General features: G+C 46.8%; 1 protein-coding gene across 2 annotated transcripts; it reads right to left on the bottom strand.

The window, feature by feature from the left end:
• Positions 1–1,062: 1,062 nt before the first annotated feature.
• LOC110501605 (insulin receptor substrate 2) lies at positions 1,063–17,180 on the bottom strand. 2 transcript variants are annotated; one of them, XM_036958965.1, is made up of 3 exons: positions 13,592–17,180; positions 11,121–11,161; positions 1,063–1,870 (listed from the first exon to the last, which is right to left on the bottom strand). In XM_036958965.1, the coding sequence occupies exons 1-3, from the start codon at positions 16,926–16,928 to the stop codon at positions 1,859–1,861; spliced, it is 3,390 nt and encodes a 1,129-aa protein (XP_036814860.1). In that variant the 5' UTR covers positions 16,929–17,180; the 3' UTR covers positions 1,063–1,858. The 2 variants fall into 2 exon arrangements, with proteins under 2 accessions (XP_036814860.1, XP_021434964.2); XM_021579289.2 differs by lacking the exon at positions 11,121–11,161 and having other exon boundaries at positions 13,592–17,179.
• Between the last annotated feature and the right edge of the window lie 235 nt (positions 17,181–17,415).

Genomic DNA, 17,415 nt, shown 5'->3' with positions numbered 1-17,415 from the left:
GCAGCGATGGCTTCAATCGTGTCAAAACCTCCCTGAACAGCCAGGTGTGTGTATGTGTCTGCCCACCCGCCCAATGACAGCTCACCTATGTGCCAAATAGCCTATCACAGCTTACCAGAGGCTCAGTGCTGAGGCATCATGTGAGAAAACATGTCACAGGTGGGTTGTTGTGAGTAAACAAGGTAATAGGTTAAAGTATATAAAGGTACCTTCCGCTTTGTCTCTATAATGGTGTTTTAGTCACTAAAGACTACCAGAAGCCCAGGTCAAACTGGGATGTGTGTGTGACGATGGTGTGCATGTCCTACTCCAAAAAAATCCTCCTAGGTCCCGTTTTCCTTCTCTTCTCTGTATTTGCATTGTGTGTGTGGAATAATGCCTAAGAGATTCTTCTCCTAACCTTTGTATGCAATGATACATATATTACTATGACATTAATATATAGTACCTATATGTGAACAAACTGTAATAATCTCAGGAATCTATGATAGCAGAGGGAAAGAGGAAAGATTTCTTCCTCTCCGGCTGCTCAGACAAAAATTCCATCTCCATGGCGATCGGTTTAAGTCTTAGATATTCTGCGTGTTTATAGGTCCAAACTAAATGTCTGTCAGTAACAGTGGACAGTAGATAAGTAAGGCTTTGGATTGGTGTTCATAAATTCATTCACCTGTGAAAATAAATAAATATATCTCTGTATGCACTGAGTGTAGAAAACATTACGAACACCTTCCTAATATTGAGTTGCACCCCCTTTTGCCCTCAGAACAGCCTCAAATCGTCGGGGCATGGACTCTACAAGGTGTCGAAAGCATTCCACAGGGATGCTGGCCCATGTTGACTCCAATGCATCCCACAGTTGTGTCAAATTGGCTGGATGTCCTTTGGGTGGTGGACCATTCTTGATACACACTGGAAACTGTTGAGCGTGAAAAACCCAGCAGCGTTGCAGTTCTTGACACACTCAAACCAGTGCGCCTGGCACCTACCACAATACCCCGTTCAAAGGCACTTAAATATTTTGTTTAGCCCATTCACCCTCAATGGCACACATACACAATCCATGTCTCAATTGAAGTGGCTTTAACAAGTGACATCAATAAGGGATCATAGCTTTCACCTGGATTCAACTGATCAGTTTATGTCATGGAAAGAGCAGGTGTTCCTAATGTTTTGTACAATTCTGGTGTGTAAATAAGTACTAACCTGGTTTGCTCTGAGGTAGGCTTTTAAGCAACTGTTAACTTAGTACATTGTTATATACTGAATATGTTCGTAAAATGCCAACTCTCTTTCGTACAAATTTAGTGTACACATCCACACAAACACATATACACAACAAAGTGCATAAATAAATAAATATGTGATGTGTACGTATATATAACGTGTGGGAGTGGGAGTGTGTGGAATATCTCCAGGTTTGGTTCACAGGTTATTAAAGTGAGGGTAACTGGCCCTGTCAGCCAAAGCCAAATGAAAACCAGTGGAATAATAATAATAATTATAATAATTATTTTGCAGAAGTAACTTTGTATGTACATAGATATTCATCGATGAGTACAGTCCTTTAAGTTGTAGTTGTTCAGAGAGCAGCAGCGACGGACCCTTAATATTTGGGTGCCGAATGTGGGGAGGATAGGAAGCTTGGAAGGGGGGGTGTCCACATTGCCGTGACGATGGTGGTCCCGTTGACCCCTGGGGAGGGGATAGTGGAGGTTAAAGGTTGTCTACTGCAGCACATGGTCCAGCTGTCTGCGTGGCGACTTTGTCACTGGGCTGCAGATTTATCCCTCATTCACAGCCAGGCGAACAAGAGAGAGGGAGCGAGGAACAGGGGGTGTAAGAGGGGGCGGTGCCATCAGTGTTCAGTCTGATTGGAGAGAAAGAGAAACAGAGAGGGGAGGGATTTGGTTAAATAGGTTGCTGTATGTATCTACTAGCAAATTACACATACAGGTATAGGAATACATTACATTTTCTGTCCCACTACGCTCTCGCTATCTTTTCCTTTGAAAATGATGTGTGTGTGCATGAGTGTGATGTTGTTTTGTGTGTGTGTCAGTTAGTGCTTGTATGGGTCTGTGTTTGTCGTCATTGGAGACTGTACTCCGTCAGCTGCATAGTGCTAAATGCCACGGTTTTCCCCCTGCCGCAAAAGCACCTGCTCCCAGCTGACGCACACACACACACACACACACACACACACACACACACACACACACACACACACACACACACACACACACACACACACACACCATTCCCCCTTGCTGAAGAACACTTATTCCATACTTGGTAACAGAGTGGGGATACACCGTTTGACCTTTCTCTCCTGTGGCTCCCATTCCAACCTCATAAATCACTCGCACATACACATTATGTTCTTCTATCTTCATGGGAACCTAAAATACATTTCTAACCCTAACCCCTCACCCAAACCCTAATTCTAACCACAACTCTAATTGTAACTGTAAACCTAACCCCTTAGTGTAAAATAACCTTTGTCCTCATGGAGACGTGGGAAATGTCCCCACGAGGGTGAATTTTCCTTGTTTTACTATCCTTGTGGGGACTTTTGGTTATTTTAGGTCCCCACAAGGATATAAGAACCAACCCACAGCTAAGAATACAGAACTCACAGAAGCACATACAGATGTAGGATCTTAAACTTGAGCCAGTGATTACAGCAGGAAAATAATCCTGCAGCAATAGGAAATGTGATTAAAACAAACACCCACTGACAAACATGTACGTATACACAGTGTTTTTCTGGCCTTGTGTAAGCTCTCTCTCTCTCTCTTTCACCCTTGCTCCTGTGTACTTGTTTGTGCAGTGTGATTTGCATGCAGTGCTCACATGGCAGCGGAAGTCTCAGCTAACAGCACATAGCAATGCCTCACTCACTCCTCCCTTTTCCAAGCAGAGAACAAGAGGTGTTTTCACAGAGCTCGATGTGATCGTCACTCTCTTAAACAAACCCCCAATTCAGAACCCCCAGTGTTACAACACACACACACACACACACACACACACACACACACACACCAGAACTTGAAACATAAAGGTCAGCCCAAAACACTAAAATACTGGTACTTTTCCAGACTACTGATCCCCTATATCCACCGACTAGGAGAAAGAGAGGAATCTGGTTAATACAAGTGCACTGCTTATACCCAAAACTTCAGTCACAGAGGAGGAGCAGTACATCGTATACTATAGTATATAGAGGAGTGATTCACACACACACACACACACGAGGCTGATTAGCGTCTCCATTAACCTGCTAAGCACATTAGAAGGGCTGACCCATTTCCACAGACATCCTGTCTCACCATGTGCTGTGCTCTGTCTGAGACAGTAAACCAGGAAGCAGGACCTAGCCTGGTACTGGGAACCAAACCTCATAGCTGTCCAACCTTACCAAAATGCAGTATATATGTTTTATTATTATTTTCGGCAAATCGTTTTCAGTGTAAACTTAAACGACTAAAACCCTATATAAAGTTTGTAGACACAAACCTCTTTTTGCTTTGTCATTATGGAGTATTGTGTGTAGATTGATGGAGGGGTCTAAATACTTTCTGAATGTATATCTTTCTTAATCAGATCATCGTTGAAAACCAACAATCACCAAAATAAAAAATAGACAGTCAGGGAGAATCTAATTAATTTTGTGATAATGTTTGAGACACTTGATAGCATAAGAACATGGCAAAATGTGTAGAATTGCAGGAAATATGCTTTAAAATTATAGATTTCCTAGGGGAAACACTGAGGTAGGTTACAAAACCTAGCCATAACACTACACCTAATAACGCACACTACCCACATGAAAAATACTATACAATATACTATGGTATAAATACTATATATAGTATTAACAGTAGTGTTTTGAGGGCCTTTACTGTATTCACTGTAGTATACTGTAGAATTTATAGTTCAACTATCGCATGAATCAAATCAAATTGTATTGGTCACGTACCAATATTTAGCATATGTGTAGCGAAATGCTTGTGTTCCTAGCTCCAACAGTGCAGTAGTACCTAACAATTCACAACAATACACACTAATCTAAAAGTAAAGAGAATGGAATTAAGAAATATATAAACATTAGGACAAGCAATGTCGGAATTGCATTGACTAAAATACAGTAGAATACATATGAGTAAAGCAGTATTTAAACATTATCAAAGTGACTGCGTGGCCACACACGCCTCATGGGTGAACAGGGAGTACAGGAGGGGTCTAAGCACGCACCCTTGTGGGGCCCCTGTGTTGTGGATCAGCGTAGTGGAGGTGTTGTTTCATGCCATCACCACCTGAGGGCGGCCCGCCAGGAAGTCCAGGACCCAGTTGCACAAAGCGGGGTTCAGACCCAGAGCCCCACGCTTAATGAGGAGCTTGGTGGGTACTATGGTGTTGAAGGCTGAGCTATAGCAGCATTCTTACTTAGGTATTCTTCTTGTCCAGATGGGATAGGGCAGTGCGTAGTGCGATGGTATTTGCATCGTCTGTGGATCTATTGGGGCGGTATGCAAATTGAAGTGGGTCTAGGGTGTCAGGTAAGGTGGACGTTATATGATCCTTAACTAGCCTCTCAAAGCACTTCAAGATGATAGACGTGAGTGCTACAGGGTGATAATCAGTTAGTTCAGTTACATTTGCTTTCTTGGGTACAGGAACAATGGTGGACATCTTGAAACAAGTGGGGACAGCAGAATGGCATAGCGAGACATTGAATATCTCCATAAAGTCTCCAGCCAGCTAGTCTGCACATGTTCTGAGGACGTGGCTACTGATGCCATCTGGGCCGGCAGACTTGCAAGGGTTAACATGCTTAAATGTCTTACTCACGTTGGCAAAACAATCTTGAAGCATGTATTCCGATTGGTCAGACCAGCATTGAATAGACCTTAGCAGGGGTACTTCCTGTTTGAGTTTCTGCCTTAAGGGAGGAGCAGAATGGAGTCGTGATCTGATTTGCCAAAGGGAGGGCAGGGTAGGGCCCTATAGCCATCCCGGAAGGGAAAATAACAATGGTCAAGAGTTTTTGAAGCGTGAGTACTAAAGTCAATGTGTTGATTTCAAAACTTCTTCTGTTTTCTATATCATGTAGGGAACAAAATATATGGTCTATTCTTGGCATGTGGGTTTCACAATTATTGGTGGCACAAATTGCGATATTGGGGAGGGTAATGGGCAGGATATATGCAAATTAAATACTGTATTTACTATAGTTAAAAAAAGTGTAATGTTTTTGTGGACTGTAGTGTTTTTGCAGATATTACAGTATACTATAGTATTCTACAACATTATATAGTAACTACTACACATGATCGAGGGATACTACAGTGTGAAGTAGAGTATTCTACAATATACTACAGTTTACAATATAACTCTACAATAAGTACTGTAGAATTCTATAGTAAACTGTAATCATTTTTCATGTGGGTACTCATAACAACACAGCTGATAAAATGCCTTCTCACTTCTGTGTTCAAACTAGAAATTAAAACAACTGCTGTGAATTTTGCCCTCACTCTCCCTGTCCCACACACACCACTCTGAGTGGTCAATTGTGTTGTATGTGTGGGACGGGAAGAGGGGGGCAAAGTTCACAGTAGTAGTTTGAATTTCACAGGGCCAATTACACCAAGGCCCAGTCACTTTCCCTGAGGGGTCAGGGAAAGGAGGAAAGGGTCGGAAAACCAGAGTAACACAATCAACCTGACACACAGACATGAGAATGTGGTGAGGCCATGCGTGTGTGCCAGCAGGGCCGGTTCAGACCTGTTGATTGCAGACACAGGGGTATGAGGGAGTGGGGATGAGGGAAGGTTGCCGGGAATCAGAGTTGAATCATCTCAAGACACACAGGCCAGGTCTCTAAACACACATCTCTGGTTACCAATCACACACTCCTGCCCAGCTATCACAATCTCCTTTTGTCAGTGGAGACTCAACCAGCCCTGTTGAGTGCAGTGTGTCAGCTGAGAAAGACAACCTCTCCTAACACAGCTAATCTTACACACGCTAATCACAGAGGGAGAGAGATAGAGAGCGAGGGGGAGAGGGAGGGATAAATGAACCCGTTACTCTGTAACCCTCCCCCTTGCAGCCATGCCACACAGACCCTGCTACCCATCCCTGGAAGGTACCCCTACCCCGTCCCACACGTACACACTGCTCTCTACATGAGTTATGTATTTCTCACTGGCTATATTTAGACCTGCATCTCTCAGGCCAGGAACACTCTACCACACACACACACACAGTACTATACTGCTAGTACAGTAGTTTAAAGTACAGTAAACATGTTGTTATGTGCTTACTAGTTGATTTATATGGTTCTCCTAGCAGTAGTTGATTTATATGCTTCTACTAGCAGTAGCATAGCTCAGACATAACAGGCCTGTAGCTCTCCTAACAGGACATACCCCAATGTAGCCTTTCTGCCACGCCTGAAGAGGGAGGGGGGGACATGGGGAGATGTAATATCATCAGCCATCGCTCTCCCTTCTCCGCTCTCCTTCTCTCTCTTCTCAGCAAGTCAAGAGCCCACAGGACAAACAAACAACAAACAAACACCAAACAGACAACAACAACATCCACGTTGTTTACATTGCTAACATGGTCAGCTCCTCCTCCTATCTAGGCCACCCACACACAGACACACCCACAAGCTTCCAGGAAGGACACACACGTTTAACACATTCATAACAAACACATTATACATTCATAACACACACACAAAGACAGCTAATCACACAACAAGTGATGTATGTAGGGAGGAGAGGGAGGTAGTGGTGTGTGTAGGGAAGGGAGGGGGTAGTGGTGTATGTGTATGTATGGGGATAGTGGTGTATGTGTATGTCGGGGGGTAGTGGTGTATGTAGGGAGGAGAGGGGGTAGTGGTGTAAGTAGAGAGGGGAGGGGGGTAGTGGTGTATGTAGGGAGGGGAGGGGGTAGTGGTGTATGTAGGGAGTAGTGGTGTATGTGGGGGGGTAGTGGTGTATGTAGGGAGGGGAGGGGTAGTGGTGTAAGTAGGGGGGTAGTGGTGTATGTAGGGAGGGGAGGGGGTAGTAGTGTAAGTAGAGAGAGGAGGGGGGTAGTGGTGTATGTAGGGGGGTAGTGGTGTATGTAGGGAGGGGAGGGGGTAGTGGTGTATGTAGGGGGGTAGTGGTGTATGTGGGGGGATGGTGGTGTATGTAGGGAGGGGAGGTAGATGTTTTGTTTCGGCACAGGGTTGTGTTAAAAAATCATGTGAAATGTGAACATTTCCATTTTTGAGAGAGGAAGAGGGAGGGAAAAAGAATGAACTAAAGAAAGAAGGATAAGAAGGAATGGGTGAGGAGATCACGTAAAAACCGCTTGGCATTGTCCAAATAGGCCTAAATTACTAAACGAGGTCAGACAATAACCATCACTACCATTACAGCCATTACATTTCCTCTGATTGTATAAAGTCATTATCGCAATAGCATATTACATTAGTCACACACACATCTGTCCAACCGCCAAGTGCTTCTCTGTGCACGGGGAGAAATGCGTTCATTTAAAATCATGTCACATGCTGGGCAATTATATTCAGTCACGGCACAAGCCCTTAAAGAGAGCCCAGCACCCATTTCTATTCTATTATTACAAATCGCATGTGTTTATATTTCTTTTTCAATATTTATTTTTCAACGCGCACGAACACACACGTGTTCTGGGACACAGATTAAACTTCATCACAAATGGCCAAGGTAATCCAACAACACACTAATCTAGCCATTTGTACGACCATGTCTCAGAGCACTACTCGCACCCACACACATGCAGTTGACATCTGACTGACTGGCAAACATAAACATACACATTGTTCTGCGGAGAGGAAAGGACATGAGAGCTGTGTTATGATGTAACTGTAGTAGTTGGCTGAGGGACTGAAGCCTGTATCTGAGAAGTCAGGACATGAGCACAATGAGGCTTAATTGATCCTAACTTCAACTCACCTCACTGTTTGGGAAAAACACCTCAGTGTGTGTGCTCTCCGTTCCCCTAACTCAAAACAAGCTGCTCAACAATGTCTAATCCTGAACAGAATGTAATCCTCCTTAACTCCCAGCTAAATGGAGGGAACATTGACAGAGTTTTTATCTACCCATGGAACATCCCGCCCTAGTTTACTCAAAGGTACTGTAACGGACAGGGAGGGAGGGAGGAAGGGGGGGTGAGGTGAAAGACGGGTGAAAGAGAGAGACAGGGGAGGGAGGGAGGGAGGGGGGTGAGGTGAAAGACGGGTGAAAGAGAGAGACAGGGGAGGGAGGGAGGGAGGGAGGGAGGGAGGGAGGGAGGGAGGGAGGGAGGGAGGGAGGGAGGGAGGGAGGTGAAAGACGGGTGAAAGAGAGAGACAGGGGAGGGAGGGAGGGAGGACAGGTGTGGACAAAATATATATTTTTTAAATATGCCACTACATCTAGGTTTATTATAGGACTGCTCTATAATTAACCACACACAGCAGCTGACAATTCAATCAGACTTTTTCAGCACTGCTATGCTATCCTCTAAAATCACACCACCTCAGTAAAGTTAATTTAGTTAACTAATTTAGTTCAAATTAATGAAAGCCATTATTCTATTCAAAGTCCATAAAACAGAAGGCAATTCAAGGAATTCCTGTAATGGGGCTGATTAGCTATCTGATGAGCTACTTGTTTAATTAGTCATTAAACAAACCTCCGTGGTCTGGCCTTAAAGCCAATCAGTGGCACTCAGCTGGAACTAGGCACTATAGACAGAAGGCTCTCTGGAAGGAGAGAGAGAGGAGGGCAGAGACCAACTGACTGGGAGGCCAGATCACATGATTTACCGAAAAGAGAAACTAATGCTAGAAAAAGTGAGGGAGATAAAGAAAGAGAGAGAGGGAGTGAGTGAAAGAGGGAGAGAGAGAGAGAGTAGGATATGGGATAGAGTGATATTTGGCTTTTTGCCCCACACCCCATCCCAACCCCCCCTCTCTCCACCATCTCTCTCTCTGTCCGTCTCTCCTCCTTTCTCTCTGTCCGTCTCTCCTCTCTCTCTCTCTCTCTCTCTGTTGTTGTGGCAGATGGTGCTGGTCATTAGCGTATTGTCACTCCCTCTGAAGGGCCAGATAACCAGTGCTTGGAGGCGCAGGTGCAAGACCCCGGCCATCACCATCTGCTAACACACACGGGCATACTCACAAACACACACTGAGGTAGAGAGGGAAGGAAAAGGGGTGAGAGGGTTTGGTCAGGGCTCCTAAATAAAAACATGAAGAGAGTGAGTCAGTCAACTCCCCCGTCTCCCTCTGTCTGTACCAAACACCTGACTAACCCCGGCCAGAGAAGAGAGAGAGAGAGAGAGAGAGCTCTGGTAAACAAGGGGAAGACATGAGGAATGGAGAGAGGCAGGAGAGAGGGATGATAAAGAGCTTCAGAGAAAAACAGAGAACGTCAGGTGACAAAAGAGAGGTAGAAGATAGACAGAGAGATAAAGATTAGAGAGAAAGTCAGACACAGAGAGAACGAGACAGTAGGGGAGATAAATAGCTAAATACTGAATAGTGTGCATGTTTCTTCTGTTTGCTGATATCTGGTGTTTCTCAGGCAAAATGCTAATCCCAACAGCCCTTGCACACCCAAGGGCAGTTCAAAGGTCACACTTCTGATGGGAGCATAGTGAGGGGTGGGGGTGGGCCGTACAGGGGCGTGTTGAAATTTAAACAGCCTCCAACCCACTCAGAGACCCCTCACCCCATCCCCTGTCAGTGAGTGTATGCATTTTCCCAAACCAAAACAACAACACTGGCAAAAACGCTATCGACCGACCATCAGCTCAATGAGCCAATAAACTAATACATCTCAAACCCTGATCCCTCATTCACAAAAACACAAGGCCAGAGTAATCTACACACAGATACACACAGCAGCTGTCACACTAACACACGTGTGCACACACGTTTAGAACAGGATGTCAGGCCCATATCCTTAGTGTGTAGGTAAAGAGCTTTGAAGGCTTTATCTCTAATATAATGTGTTTGTCAAAAGAGCAGCAGGCACACACACACAATAAAAAAGGTAATTTCAGCCTCAGATGATTTGCATTTCAAATCTAGCCACTCGAAAATGAATGTGAGCATGTGGAATGTAGACTGTCTCGCCTTGTGATGGTGAGGGGAGAATGTGGAAAAGCCGGTAATATCTTAGTAAACACACACATACACAGTGAGGCCTGTGGCTGAAGTCTAAGCCTCTCTGTGGGGTGGGTGTTTATGATTAGAGTGTTAGTGAGTAGCTGGCTGTCCTGACAGCATTCCTGATCGGGGCAGACTATTGGGCCGTTCCGGAAACACAGCTAACTGTTCTTTCTCCGGCTGATCTTTTGTTTTTCAGGAATCCCGTAAATAACCAGGCAAGCCAGCCACGGCCAACTTTTACCGGATCAACACTGCTCCCTTTCTTTCTATCTTTCTCCCCCTCCTTCGTTCTTTAGCCTCTCCCTCCCTCTACCTACTGGCTCCCTGTGGTCTGTTTTATCATGATTTTGAAAAACAAACTAACGTCACTCCATTCCTCCTCCTCCCATCTCCTCTCCTTCCATAGCCTAGGGCCATGTCTTTCTTCCTGCTCAACTTATTTAGTAGAAAAAAACACATGAGTGCGGAAATGCCTGCCCTACCTAGAAAACAACTCAGCAGACATACTCATGCTCAAATGCACATTCAGAGACAACCCAACAGAAATACCTTATTGCACATGTATATTTTTTTAAATACACTGGCATAATACATACTACAACTACACACACACCCTTGATTTAGTATGTTTGGCCAATAAGCGTGAAGAATTTTAGTTCTTTCGAGAGCAAGTTCAGTGAGTGTGTGTGTGTGTGTGTGTGTGTGTGTGTGTGTGTGTGTGTGTGTGTGTGTGTGTGTGTGTGTGTGTGTACACTATGGTCTGTTTTGTAAAGTTCCTCACAGTAAAAAAAAACAAAAGCATCTCCAGTAGGTTAGAAAAACAAGTGAGCATTCACCTCTCCCAGCAACCTTTGCACAATGCCTGCATTCCTGCCCTGAAGCCCAGTACCTGATAACTGATAAACAACTGACTCACTTGTTTTTCTGGGGGACCCAGTGCACAGACTGCACCCAGCCCTACGGTATACAGCCAGAGAGGGAGACAGATGAGAGAGAAAAGGAGGAAGAGTGAAAGAGGAGGAGGAGAGAGAGAGAGCTCCCTTCACCAGTGCATTGCAGATCACTATGTCAGTGGGGAGCTTCAACAACAACAACATTGTGTAACCACTACCTATAGGCCTACAAGTCATTCATATTTCACCATCAATGTGCAAACCTATTATACAATGGGTACAGATCTATGGTAACTTATGACATAGCGCTTAAAAGGAATATAAATTGTTATTTGATTTTGTACAACAAGATACTGATGCTGCAGTAGACATACAAGGTGAAAGGTCATGTTTTGGTGTCCCCAACTCTCTATCTCATACGGGGACGCATCAATATTTACACATTACATTACCGGGGTTGAAGTGTGATTTGTTAGATGAAAAAACTGTCCCCAAAATATATTTTTTTCCCCATTATCATTTTGAACAGAAATTAGTTTCCTTTCCACTATATTTGCTGTATCCTAAGGTAAACTCTCAGAGCACATATAGCCTAACTGTGTTATAGAAATAAGAAAAACCCTGGTCCATACCCACTGGACACAGATGACAATTCAGTGACGTGGAACAACGTTGATTCAACCAGTGTGTGACCAGTGGGTTGGCTATTCCTAATGGATTGTTCTAGCATGCGGAGGAAAAAATCTTCTGCATCATTGAACCCCTTGGGATGTTTTCTCTAACATTTGTACTAGCGTAGTCTGGTACAAAGATAATAACTACGTAACAGGGACTGCTGCTGGGTGGGACTCGAGGGCACACATTGATCCAGAATAGAAACGACTTCAATTACTTACTTCACAACACCATGCATATTTCCCACAGTCTTGGGCTAACTGATGTACTGTATGGGTGTGACGGGCTACTCCTAATCCAATCCAAATACCACAGTTTACAAGTACTTATTATACTGCTTGCCAGGGCTGGAACATTTACTGTACATTTATCATGGTGCTTCAACTTGCCCTGTCCTGTTTCATCGCATCCACCATCCACATGTTTGATAAATCACGTTTAGAGAAGGAAATAATATCTCAAGTCTATGGTCTAGTTCAGAATTGTCAAGCATCCAGCCCGCGAGGGGGGGCAGTCTGGCCCGCGGGTGGTTTGAGTAAACATCTACATCGAACAAAAATGTCTAATAATGAAAACAACATTTGGGGGGGGGGGAAACAAACTCAATATACTTTAAGTTGACTAAAACCAAATCGAAACTGTGTAGAAATTATACCGTTTCTTGACTGTCCAGCTCACTAATAATCACTGTGCATTCAACGGACCTGCATTCATCCAGTTTCTTGACTGTCCAGCTCGCCAATAGTCACTCGACAGTCAGGGAGCATCGGAAATTCCAAAAACGATGGTTAGAAGACAATTATTTTGTTATTTTTGAGGGAAATTAAATATAACACATTTTTAGTGCAGCCCTCCAGACCTCGTTGAAGACCGAATGTGGCCCAGGGGCTAAATTTGCTTGATATCACTGGTCGAAATAGTAGTCATACTATAAGCACCAATGCATTTGTTTAAACGAACTTGCAATAACAAACAGATGAACACTAAACAGCTTGAAAAACATGGTTGTTTTTCCATATTCATATTTTCCTTGAATATACAGCACATAAAACTGTCACATAAAAAGTAGGCTAATATGCGCGCGCTTCATCATTATAAGACTGCATTGCTTCCGTAAACATATATAGTGTTTCTCTCTCTCTCTCTCATGACTAGGTTGCTCAAAACCATCATGCCGTCTCGCCACCTAATTACAAAGGGCGTGTAAAAAACAAAATGACATTAAATATAGCATGCGTCAACGGTATATCAAATACCAAGTATACAGCCTTGATAAACAGCGCCATTGTAACCACTGCGCAAGTCTGTTTGTTTTTTCCACTTGGGTAAAGTGACAGGGAGCTGCTAGCCCTAGAGCCGGGCAGCAGAGCTCAATTTCACTGCCTGTCGATACATTAGTGTGTACAGTAAGCCACAGTGTAGTGAGTTGGCTGGCTACAGTGGGTTGGTTGAGTTCAGACTATGAGGGATAGAAACCCGTGGTCTGCGTGCCGAGCTATCGCATAATGATAATCACGCGCGCACATAGGCAGCTGCTGTCCGTGCCACATAGGCAGTCTAAATTCTCTGGCATTATTAGAATGTTGGCTTCAGTTTGACACAGCGAACACACAACGTCTCCTTAGGACACGACAAACTTGGAGTGCACTGCTGCTTAGCAACGGGTAGATATGCCAAATAAATGGGTTGCTATCACTAAAGCGATATCTTTACTCAAGCACTGACACACACTGACTGTTTGAATGAACACCTGGATGAATGAATGGGCTCATGATAAGCATGCAAACACACACGCCACACAGAGTCGGCGCTGGCTCACCTTTCACTGCTGTTGCAGTTTCCTTGAAGCCCATTGTGGCATAGGGGCTGGTGTTAAAACCGTTCATGCCCCCCTTGCATCCACACGCTGCCTTGAACCTCAGCAGTCCCTCACTGCCCCCCAGAGTGCTGCAACCCCCCAGGCTCCCTTCCATCAGGTTTAAGGCAATGTAGTTAAGTCCATTCTGGTAGCCTGCCGACGTCTCCCGGCACATGGGGCTGATGCTGTTCCCGTACTCTTCATCTGAACCCTCCGAGCTCCGGACCGGCCGCGACACGTTCTCCACCGATGCCGAGCTGTGCCGCTTGTTGGCATCAGGGGCGAACGACGGGCACACTGGCGTTACCATGGTGGTGGAGGAGAAGGTCTCTGAGCTGTGGCGCCTGCGCCCCTGGGGGTCAGCCCGGATCACCTTTGCCCCCTTGTCTGGGTTGACAGGGGAGATGGAGAGGGACGGACACCCAAGGAAGAAGTTCTCGACAGGAACCGGGGGGGACCCCACTGTACCCTCTCCCCTCAGGGTGAGTCTCTGGACACAGGCAGACGGGCTGGTGGGCAGGGGGGTGGTGGCAGCAGAGGGGCACAGGGTGGCAGGGAGAGGGGCAGAGGGAGGGGGGTTGGTAGGACTGAAGGTCATCTCAGTGTAGTCGTCTTTTACATCACCAACCAGGTATACAGGGCTTGCAAGCTTTTGGAGAGGATATTCCACAACGATTATCTTCTCCTGTTCCTCACTCTCCCTCTGCTCTTCTCTGGGAGGCTGGCTGGGACACAAGGGAAGCACTGAACTCGGCTCCAGGCACCCTATTGAAGAAGGGGAATCGCCGTGTTTGGGAGAGTGCGATCTGACGTCAATGTTGACGTAATCGGAGAGTGGCGGGGAACTCCTCATCAGCCCGTCCACCGAGCCCAGTGATGAACGAGAGCGCTCAGTCATGGCGGAGATGGGCGGGTAGCGTGTAGTGTTGCCAAAGTCAATGTTGATGTACTCCCCGGGACTCCTGGGCTCAGAGGGGAGGGGGTGTTCGATCATACAGGGCAGCGTCCTTAGAGAGTCCAGGGCCAGCCGGGTAGGCCGGCTCACCCTCCCCTTGTGGACCAGACCCCCCTCCTGAGTGACCGTGCCGGCTCTGAGGGGTGAGGGGGCTGAGGAGAGAGTGGAGGTGGGGGGTGTAGCGGAGCAGACAGGTGAGATGGGACAGTAGTTGGATTCTTCCTCTATCCTCTTCTTCTGTAGACTCATCACCACGTACTGGTCTGTGTCTGTAACTCCCTTCCTCTGCGGCTGGGCTTTGAGAGAGCGGGGCAGGGAACTGATGGAGTAAGGCTGTCTGTGGTGAGGGTGAAGCTGGGGGGTAGTGTCTGTGAGGATGTAGTCTGGGGGGGTGAGGGAGACCACGGGGTCCACAGGGGACATGTTGAGGTACTCCCCGTTGGTGAGCTTCCCGTCGGAGCTGTCCACAGACATCTTGGCCCCGCAGAACATTCTCATGTAGCCGCTGTCCTCCAGAGACACGCTTCCAGGGGAGTCGGTATGGGAGCAGAGCCCAGCTGGAGAGGGGTGAGAGCGGGGGTTGATGATCTGCTTGGGGGCCGACACACACATGGGGCTCATGGGCATATAAGCATCACCTTTGACCCACCCTGTCTGAGCGGCAATGCCCGGAGTCATGGGCATGTAGCCACAGTCACCTAGGTGACCGTTGGAGCCTATCTGGACATCACCATAGTCCTCAGGATAGGTAACTTTCGGGGAGGCGGTGTGAGAGCTGCGACCCGATTGGCCGCTACTGGTATAGGTGGCCCTCATAAGCGTGTACTCGTCCAATGAGGTGGAGGAGACCTGTGGCGGCGCCCTGTGCTGGGGCGGGGTGGTAAGGGAGTATGTGCGTTTCCGGTATGCCTTGTCCAGCTCTGGTAACCGGCGGAAACCGTTCTGTTTCTGCCTCTCCATCACCATGTAGCCATGCAAGTCGTTGCTATCCCGGGAGGGGGGTGTGTCTGCCCTTAGGGACTCTGGAGTGTTACTGCTGCGAGTGAGGTACAGGGCTGCAGGACTGGAGCCATACTCATCACAGGAGATGAAGCCGCCATCACTGGGGGAGCCAGAGACAGATGCATTGCAGCTGGAGGGGCGAGGAGCACTGCTTTCAGAGCAAGAGGACAGGCTGACAGGGCTGGGGGTGGCTGTGGGTGGGGAGTGGGACAGAGGCATGGACATGGACTTACTGTGCTGGAGGGAAGAGGATTCAAATGTCCGGCAGTGCTGGGCTGTGATGGTGTTTGAGCTCCCTAATAGGGTCCGGTGAATATCAGGGCTGAGGGGACTCCCGTTCACAGGCAAGGTGCGCGCCATGGTGCCATCTCCCTCACTGGCAGTGCGTATCCGACAGGAGGTGAATTTACTCATGGGGGACTTTTTGGCCATGCTGTCAGTGCGCGACCGTCGCTGGAGCCCGGTCTGGCTTGGGGGAAGGTTGTTGTGGTGCCGCCGGGTGGGCACGGAAATGGGGTTAGTGCCCGATGACTGGCTCTTGCTGCGCGGCCGGAACTCTGACAGCTCCTTCATGGCTTTCATCGCCTCCAGAATAGTCTCGTGGATGTTTTGCGCCACAACGGAGTCGTCAGCCTGCATCCACAGCTCGCCGGGTCCTGTGGCTGCTGACCGGCCGACTTCGATGAAGAAAAAGCTCTCCGAGTGCCCGCATCTCCTAATGTTCATCAGCTGTAAACTGACGGACGCAACATCCGAGTTGAGCTTCACAAAGCTGATAGTCCGGCTGGATAAGCACAGCCTGTACACCCCGGTAAGATTCCGGCTCTGTCCCAGCCCTTTGGATTTTAGGTTAACTTGCCATACCTCCTTATACACAGCCGTTACCGGCGTAATCATCCCGTAGTTCCCCTCATCAAACCCCACCAGCGAGGACGCGGAATTGGATGCGGAGCCGTCTGAGTACACTTTCCCCTCGCTCATTAAATCAGTTAAGACTCTGTACCAATTCTCCTGCTCCTGTTCATTCTCTGCTGCCACAGCAAAATATTCGTCCTTGGTATAGAGGGCGATAAGGTGTTTGTGTTTGGAGTCCGCTCTCTTGTTGATATTGAGGCAGCAGTCCAGCGGAATAACTCTCTTTGCCGCCGACTTGTTTTTCCATTTCTTCTCGCTCTCGTAGTACTCCAGCCGGGCAGGGAAACCCTCGCTCGGCTCCTTCAGAACGAAAAATCGCTTGTGTCCGTGCTTCTGCTTCTTGAGGTATCCACATTTCTTAATTTTGTTGTTGTTAATATTCGCGTTGGATAACAAGTGTCCTCCAGTATTTGGTGGATTTGCCATTCTATCGTTTTTTTTAACAACTCACTTTCCTTAACCTGTTGTTATATCCTCACTTATCGAAGGCTGGAGAGATCAACTGTAGTTTATAGTCCGTATCTCTCCAAGGCTCTGTTTCACTCCAGGCGCCGGTTGTGCGTCCGGCGTATGTAACAGTTTAACAGTAAATAACCCATATCGCTAAGTTACCGAAGTGAAGAGAGAAACAACGTGTGACGTTCTACACGTCAAGCTTTAGTTACAAAAAAAGAGAAGGGCAGGGAAAAATACACACACTGACACTGGGGCGGTGCAAGCCGACGGGGCGTACCTGCAAATTCGCCTATTTGATGAGATCATGGGCTCATTGGTGGACAGGGCTGAATGATAGTGAAAGACTCAGTCAGATGGGAGCGAAAGCCCTCCCACACACTCTCTCTCTCTCTCTCTTTCTCTCTCACACACACACACACTCCTGCCCTCTTCCGACTCACCCTGGGTACGGTTGGAA

The sequence above is a fragment of the Oncorhynchus mykiss genome, chromosome 22 (assembly GCF_013265735.2).
Source record: "Oncorhynchus mykiss isolate Arlee chromosome 22, USDA_OmykA_1.1, whole genome shotgun sequence".
Classification (NCBI taxonomy): Eukaryota; Metazoa; Chordata; class Actinopteri; order Salmoniformes; family Salmonidae; genus Oncorhynchus; species Oncorhynchus mykiss.
This window is presented reverse-complemented; position numbering and strand designations above follow the sequence as displayed.

Bases quoted from the DNA above. Each gene is read 5' to 3' on its own strand.
- LOC110501605 (XM_036958965.1), bottom strand. From the start codon at position 16,928: ATGGCAAATCCACCAAATACTGGAGGACACTTGTTATCCAACGCGAAT. The intron at 11,162-13,591 runs GTGAGCCAGCGC...TGTATACCGTAG, and splicing joins AACTGCAACAGCAGTGAAAG to GGCTGGGTGCAGTCTGTGCA.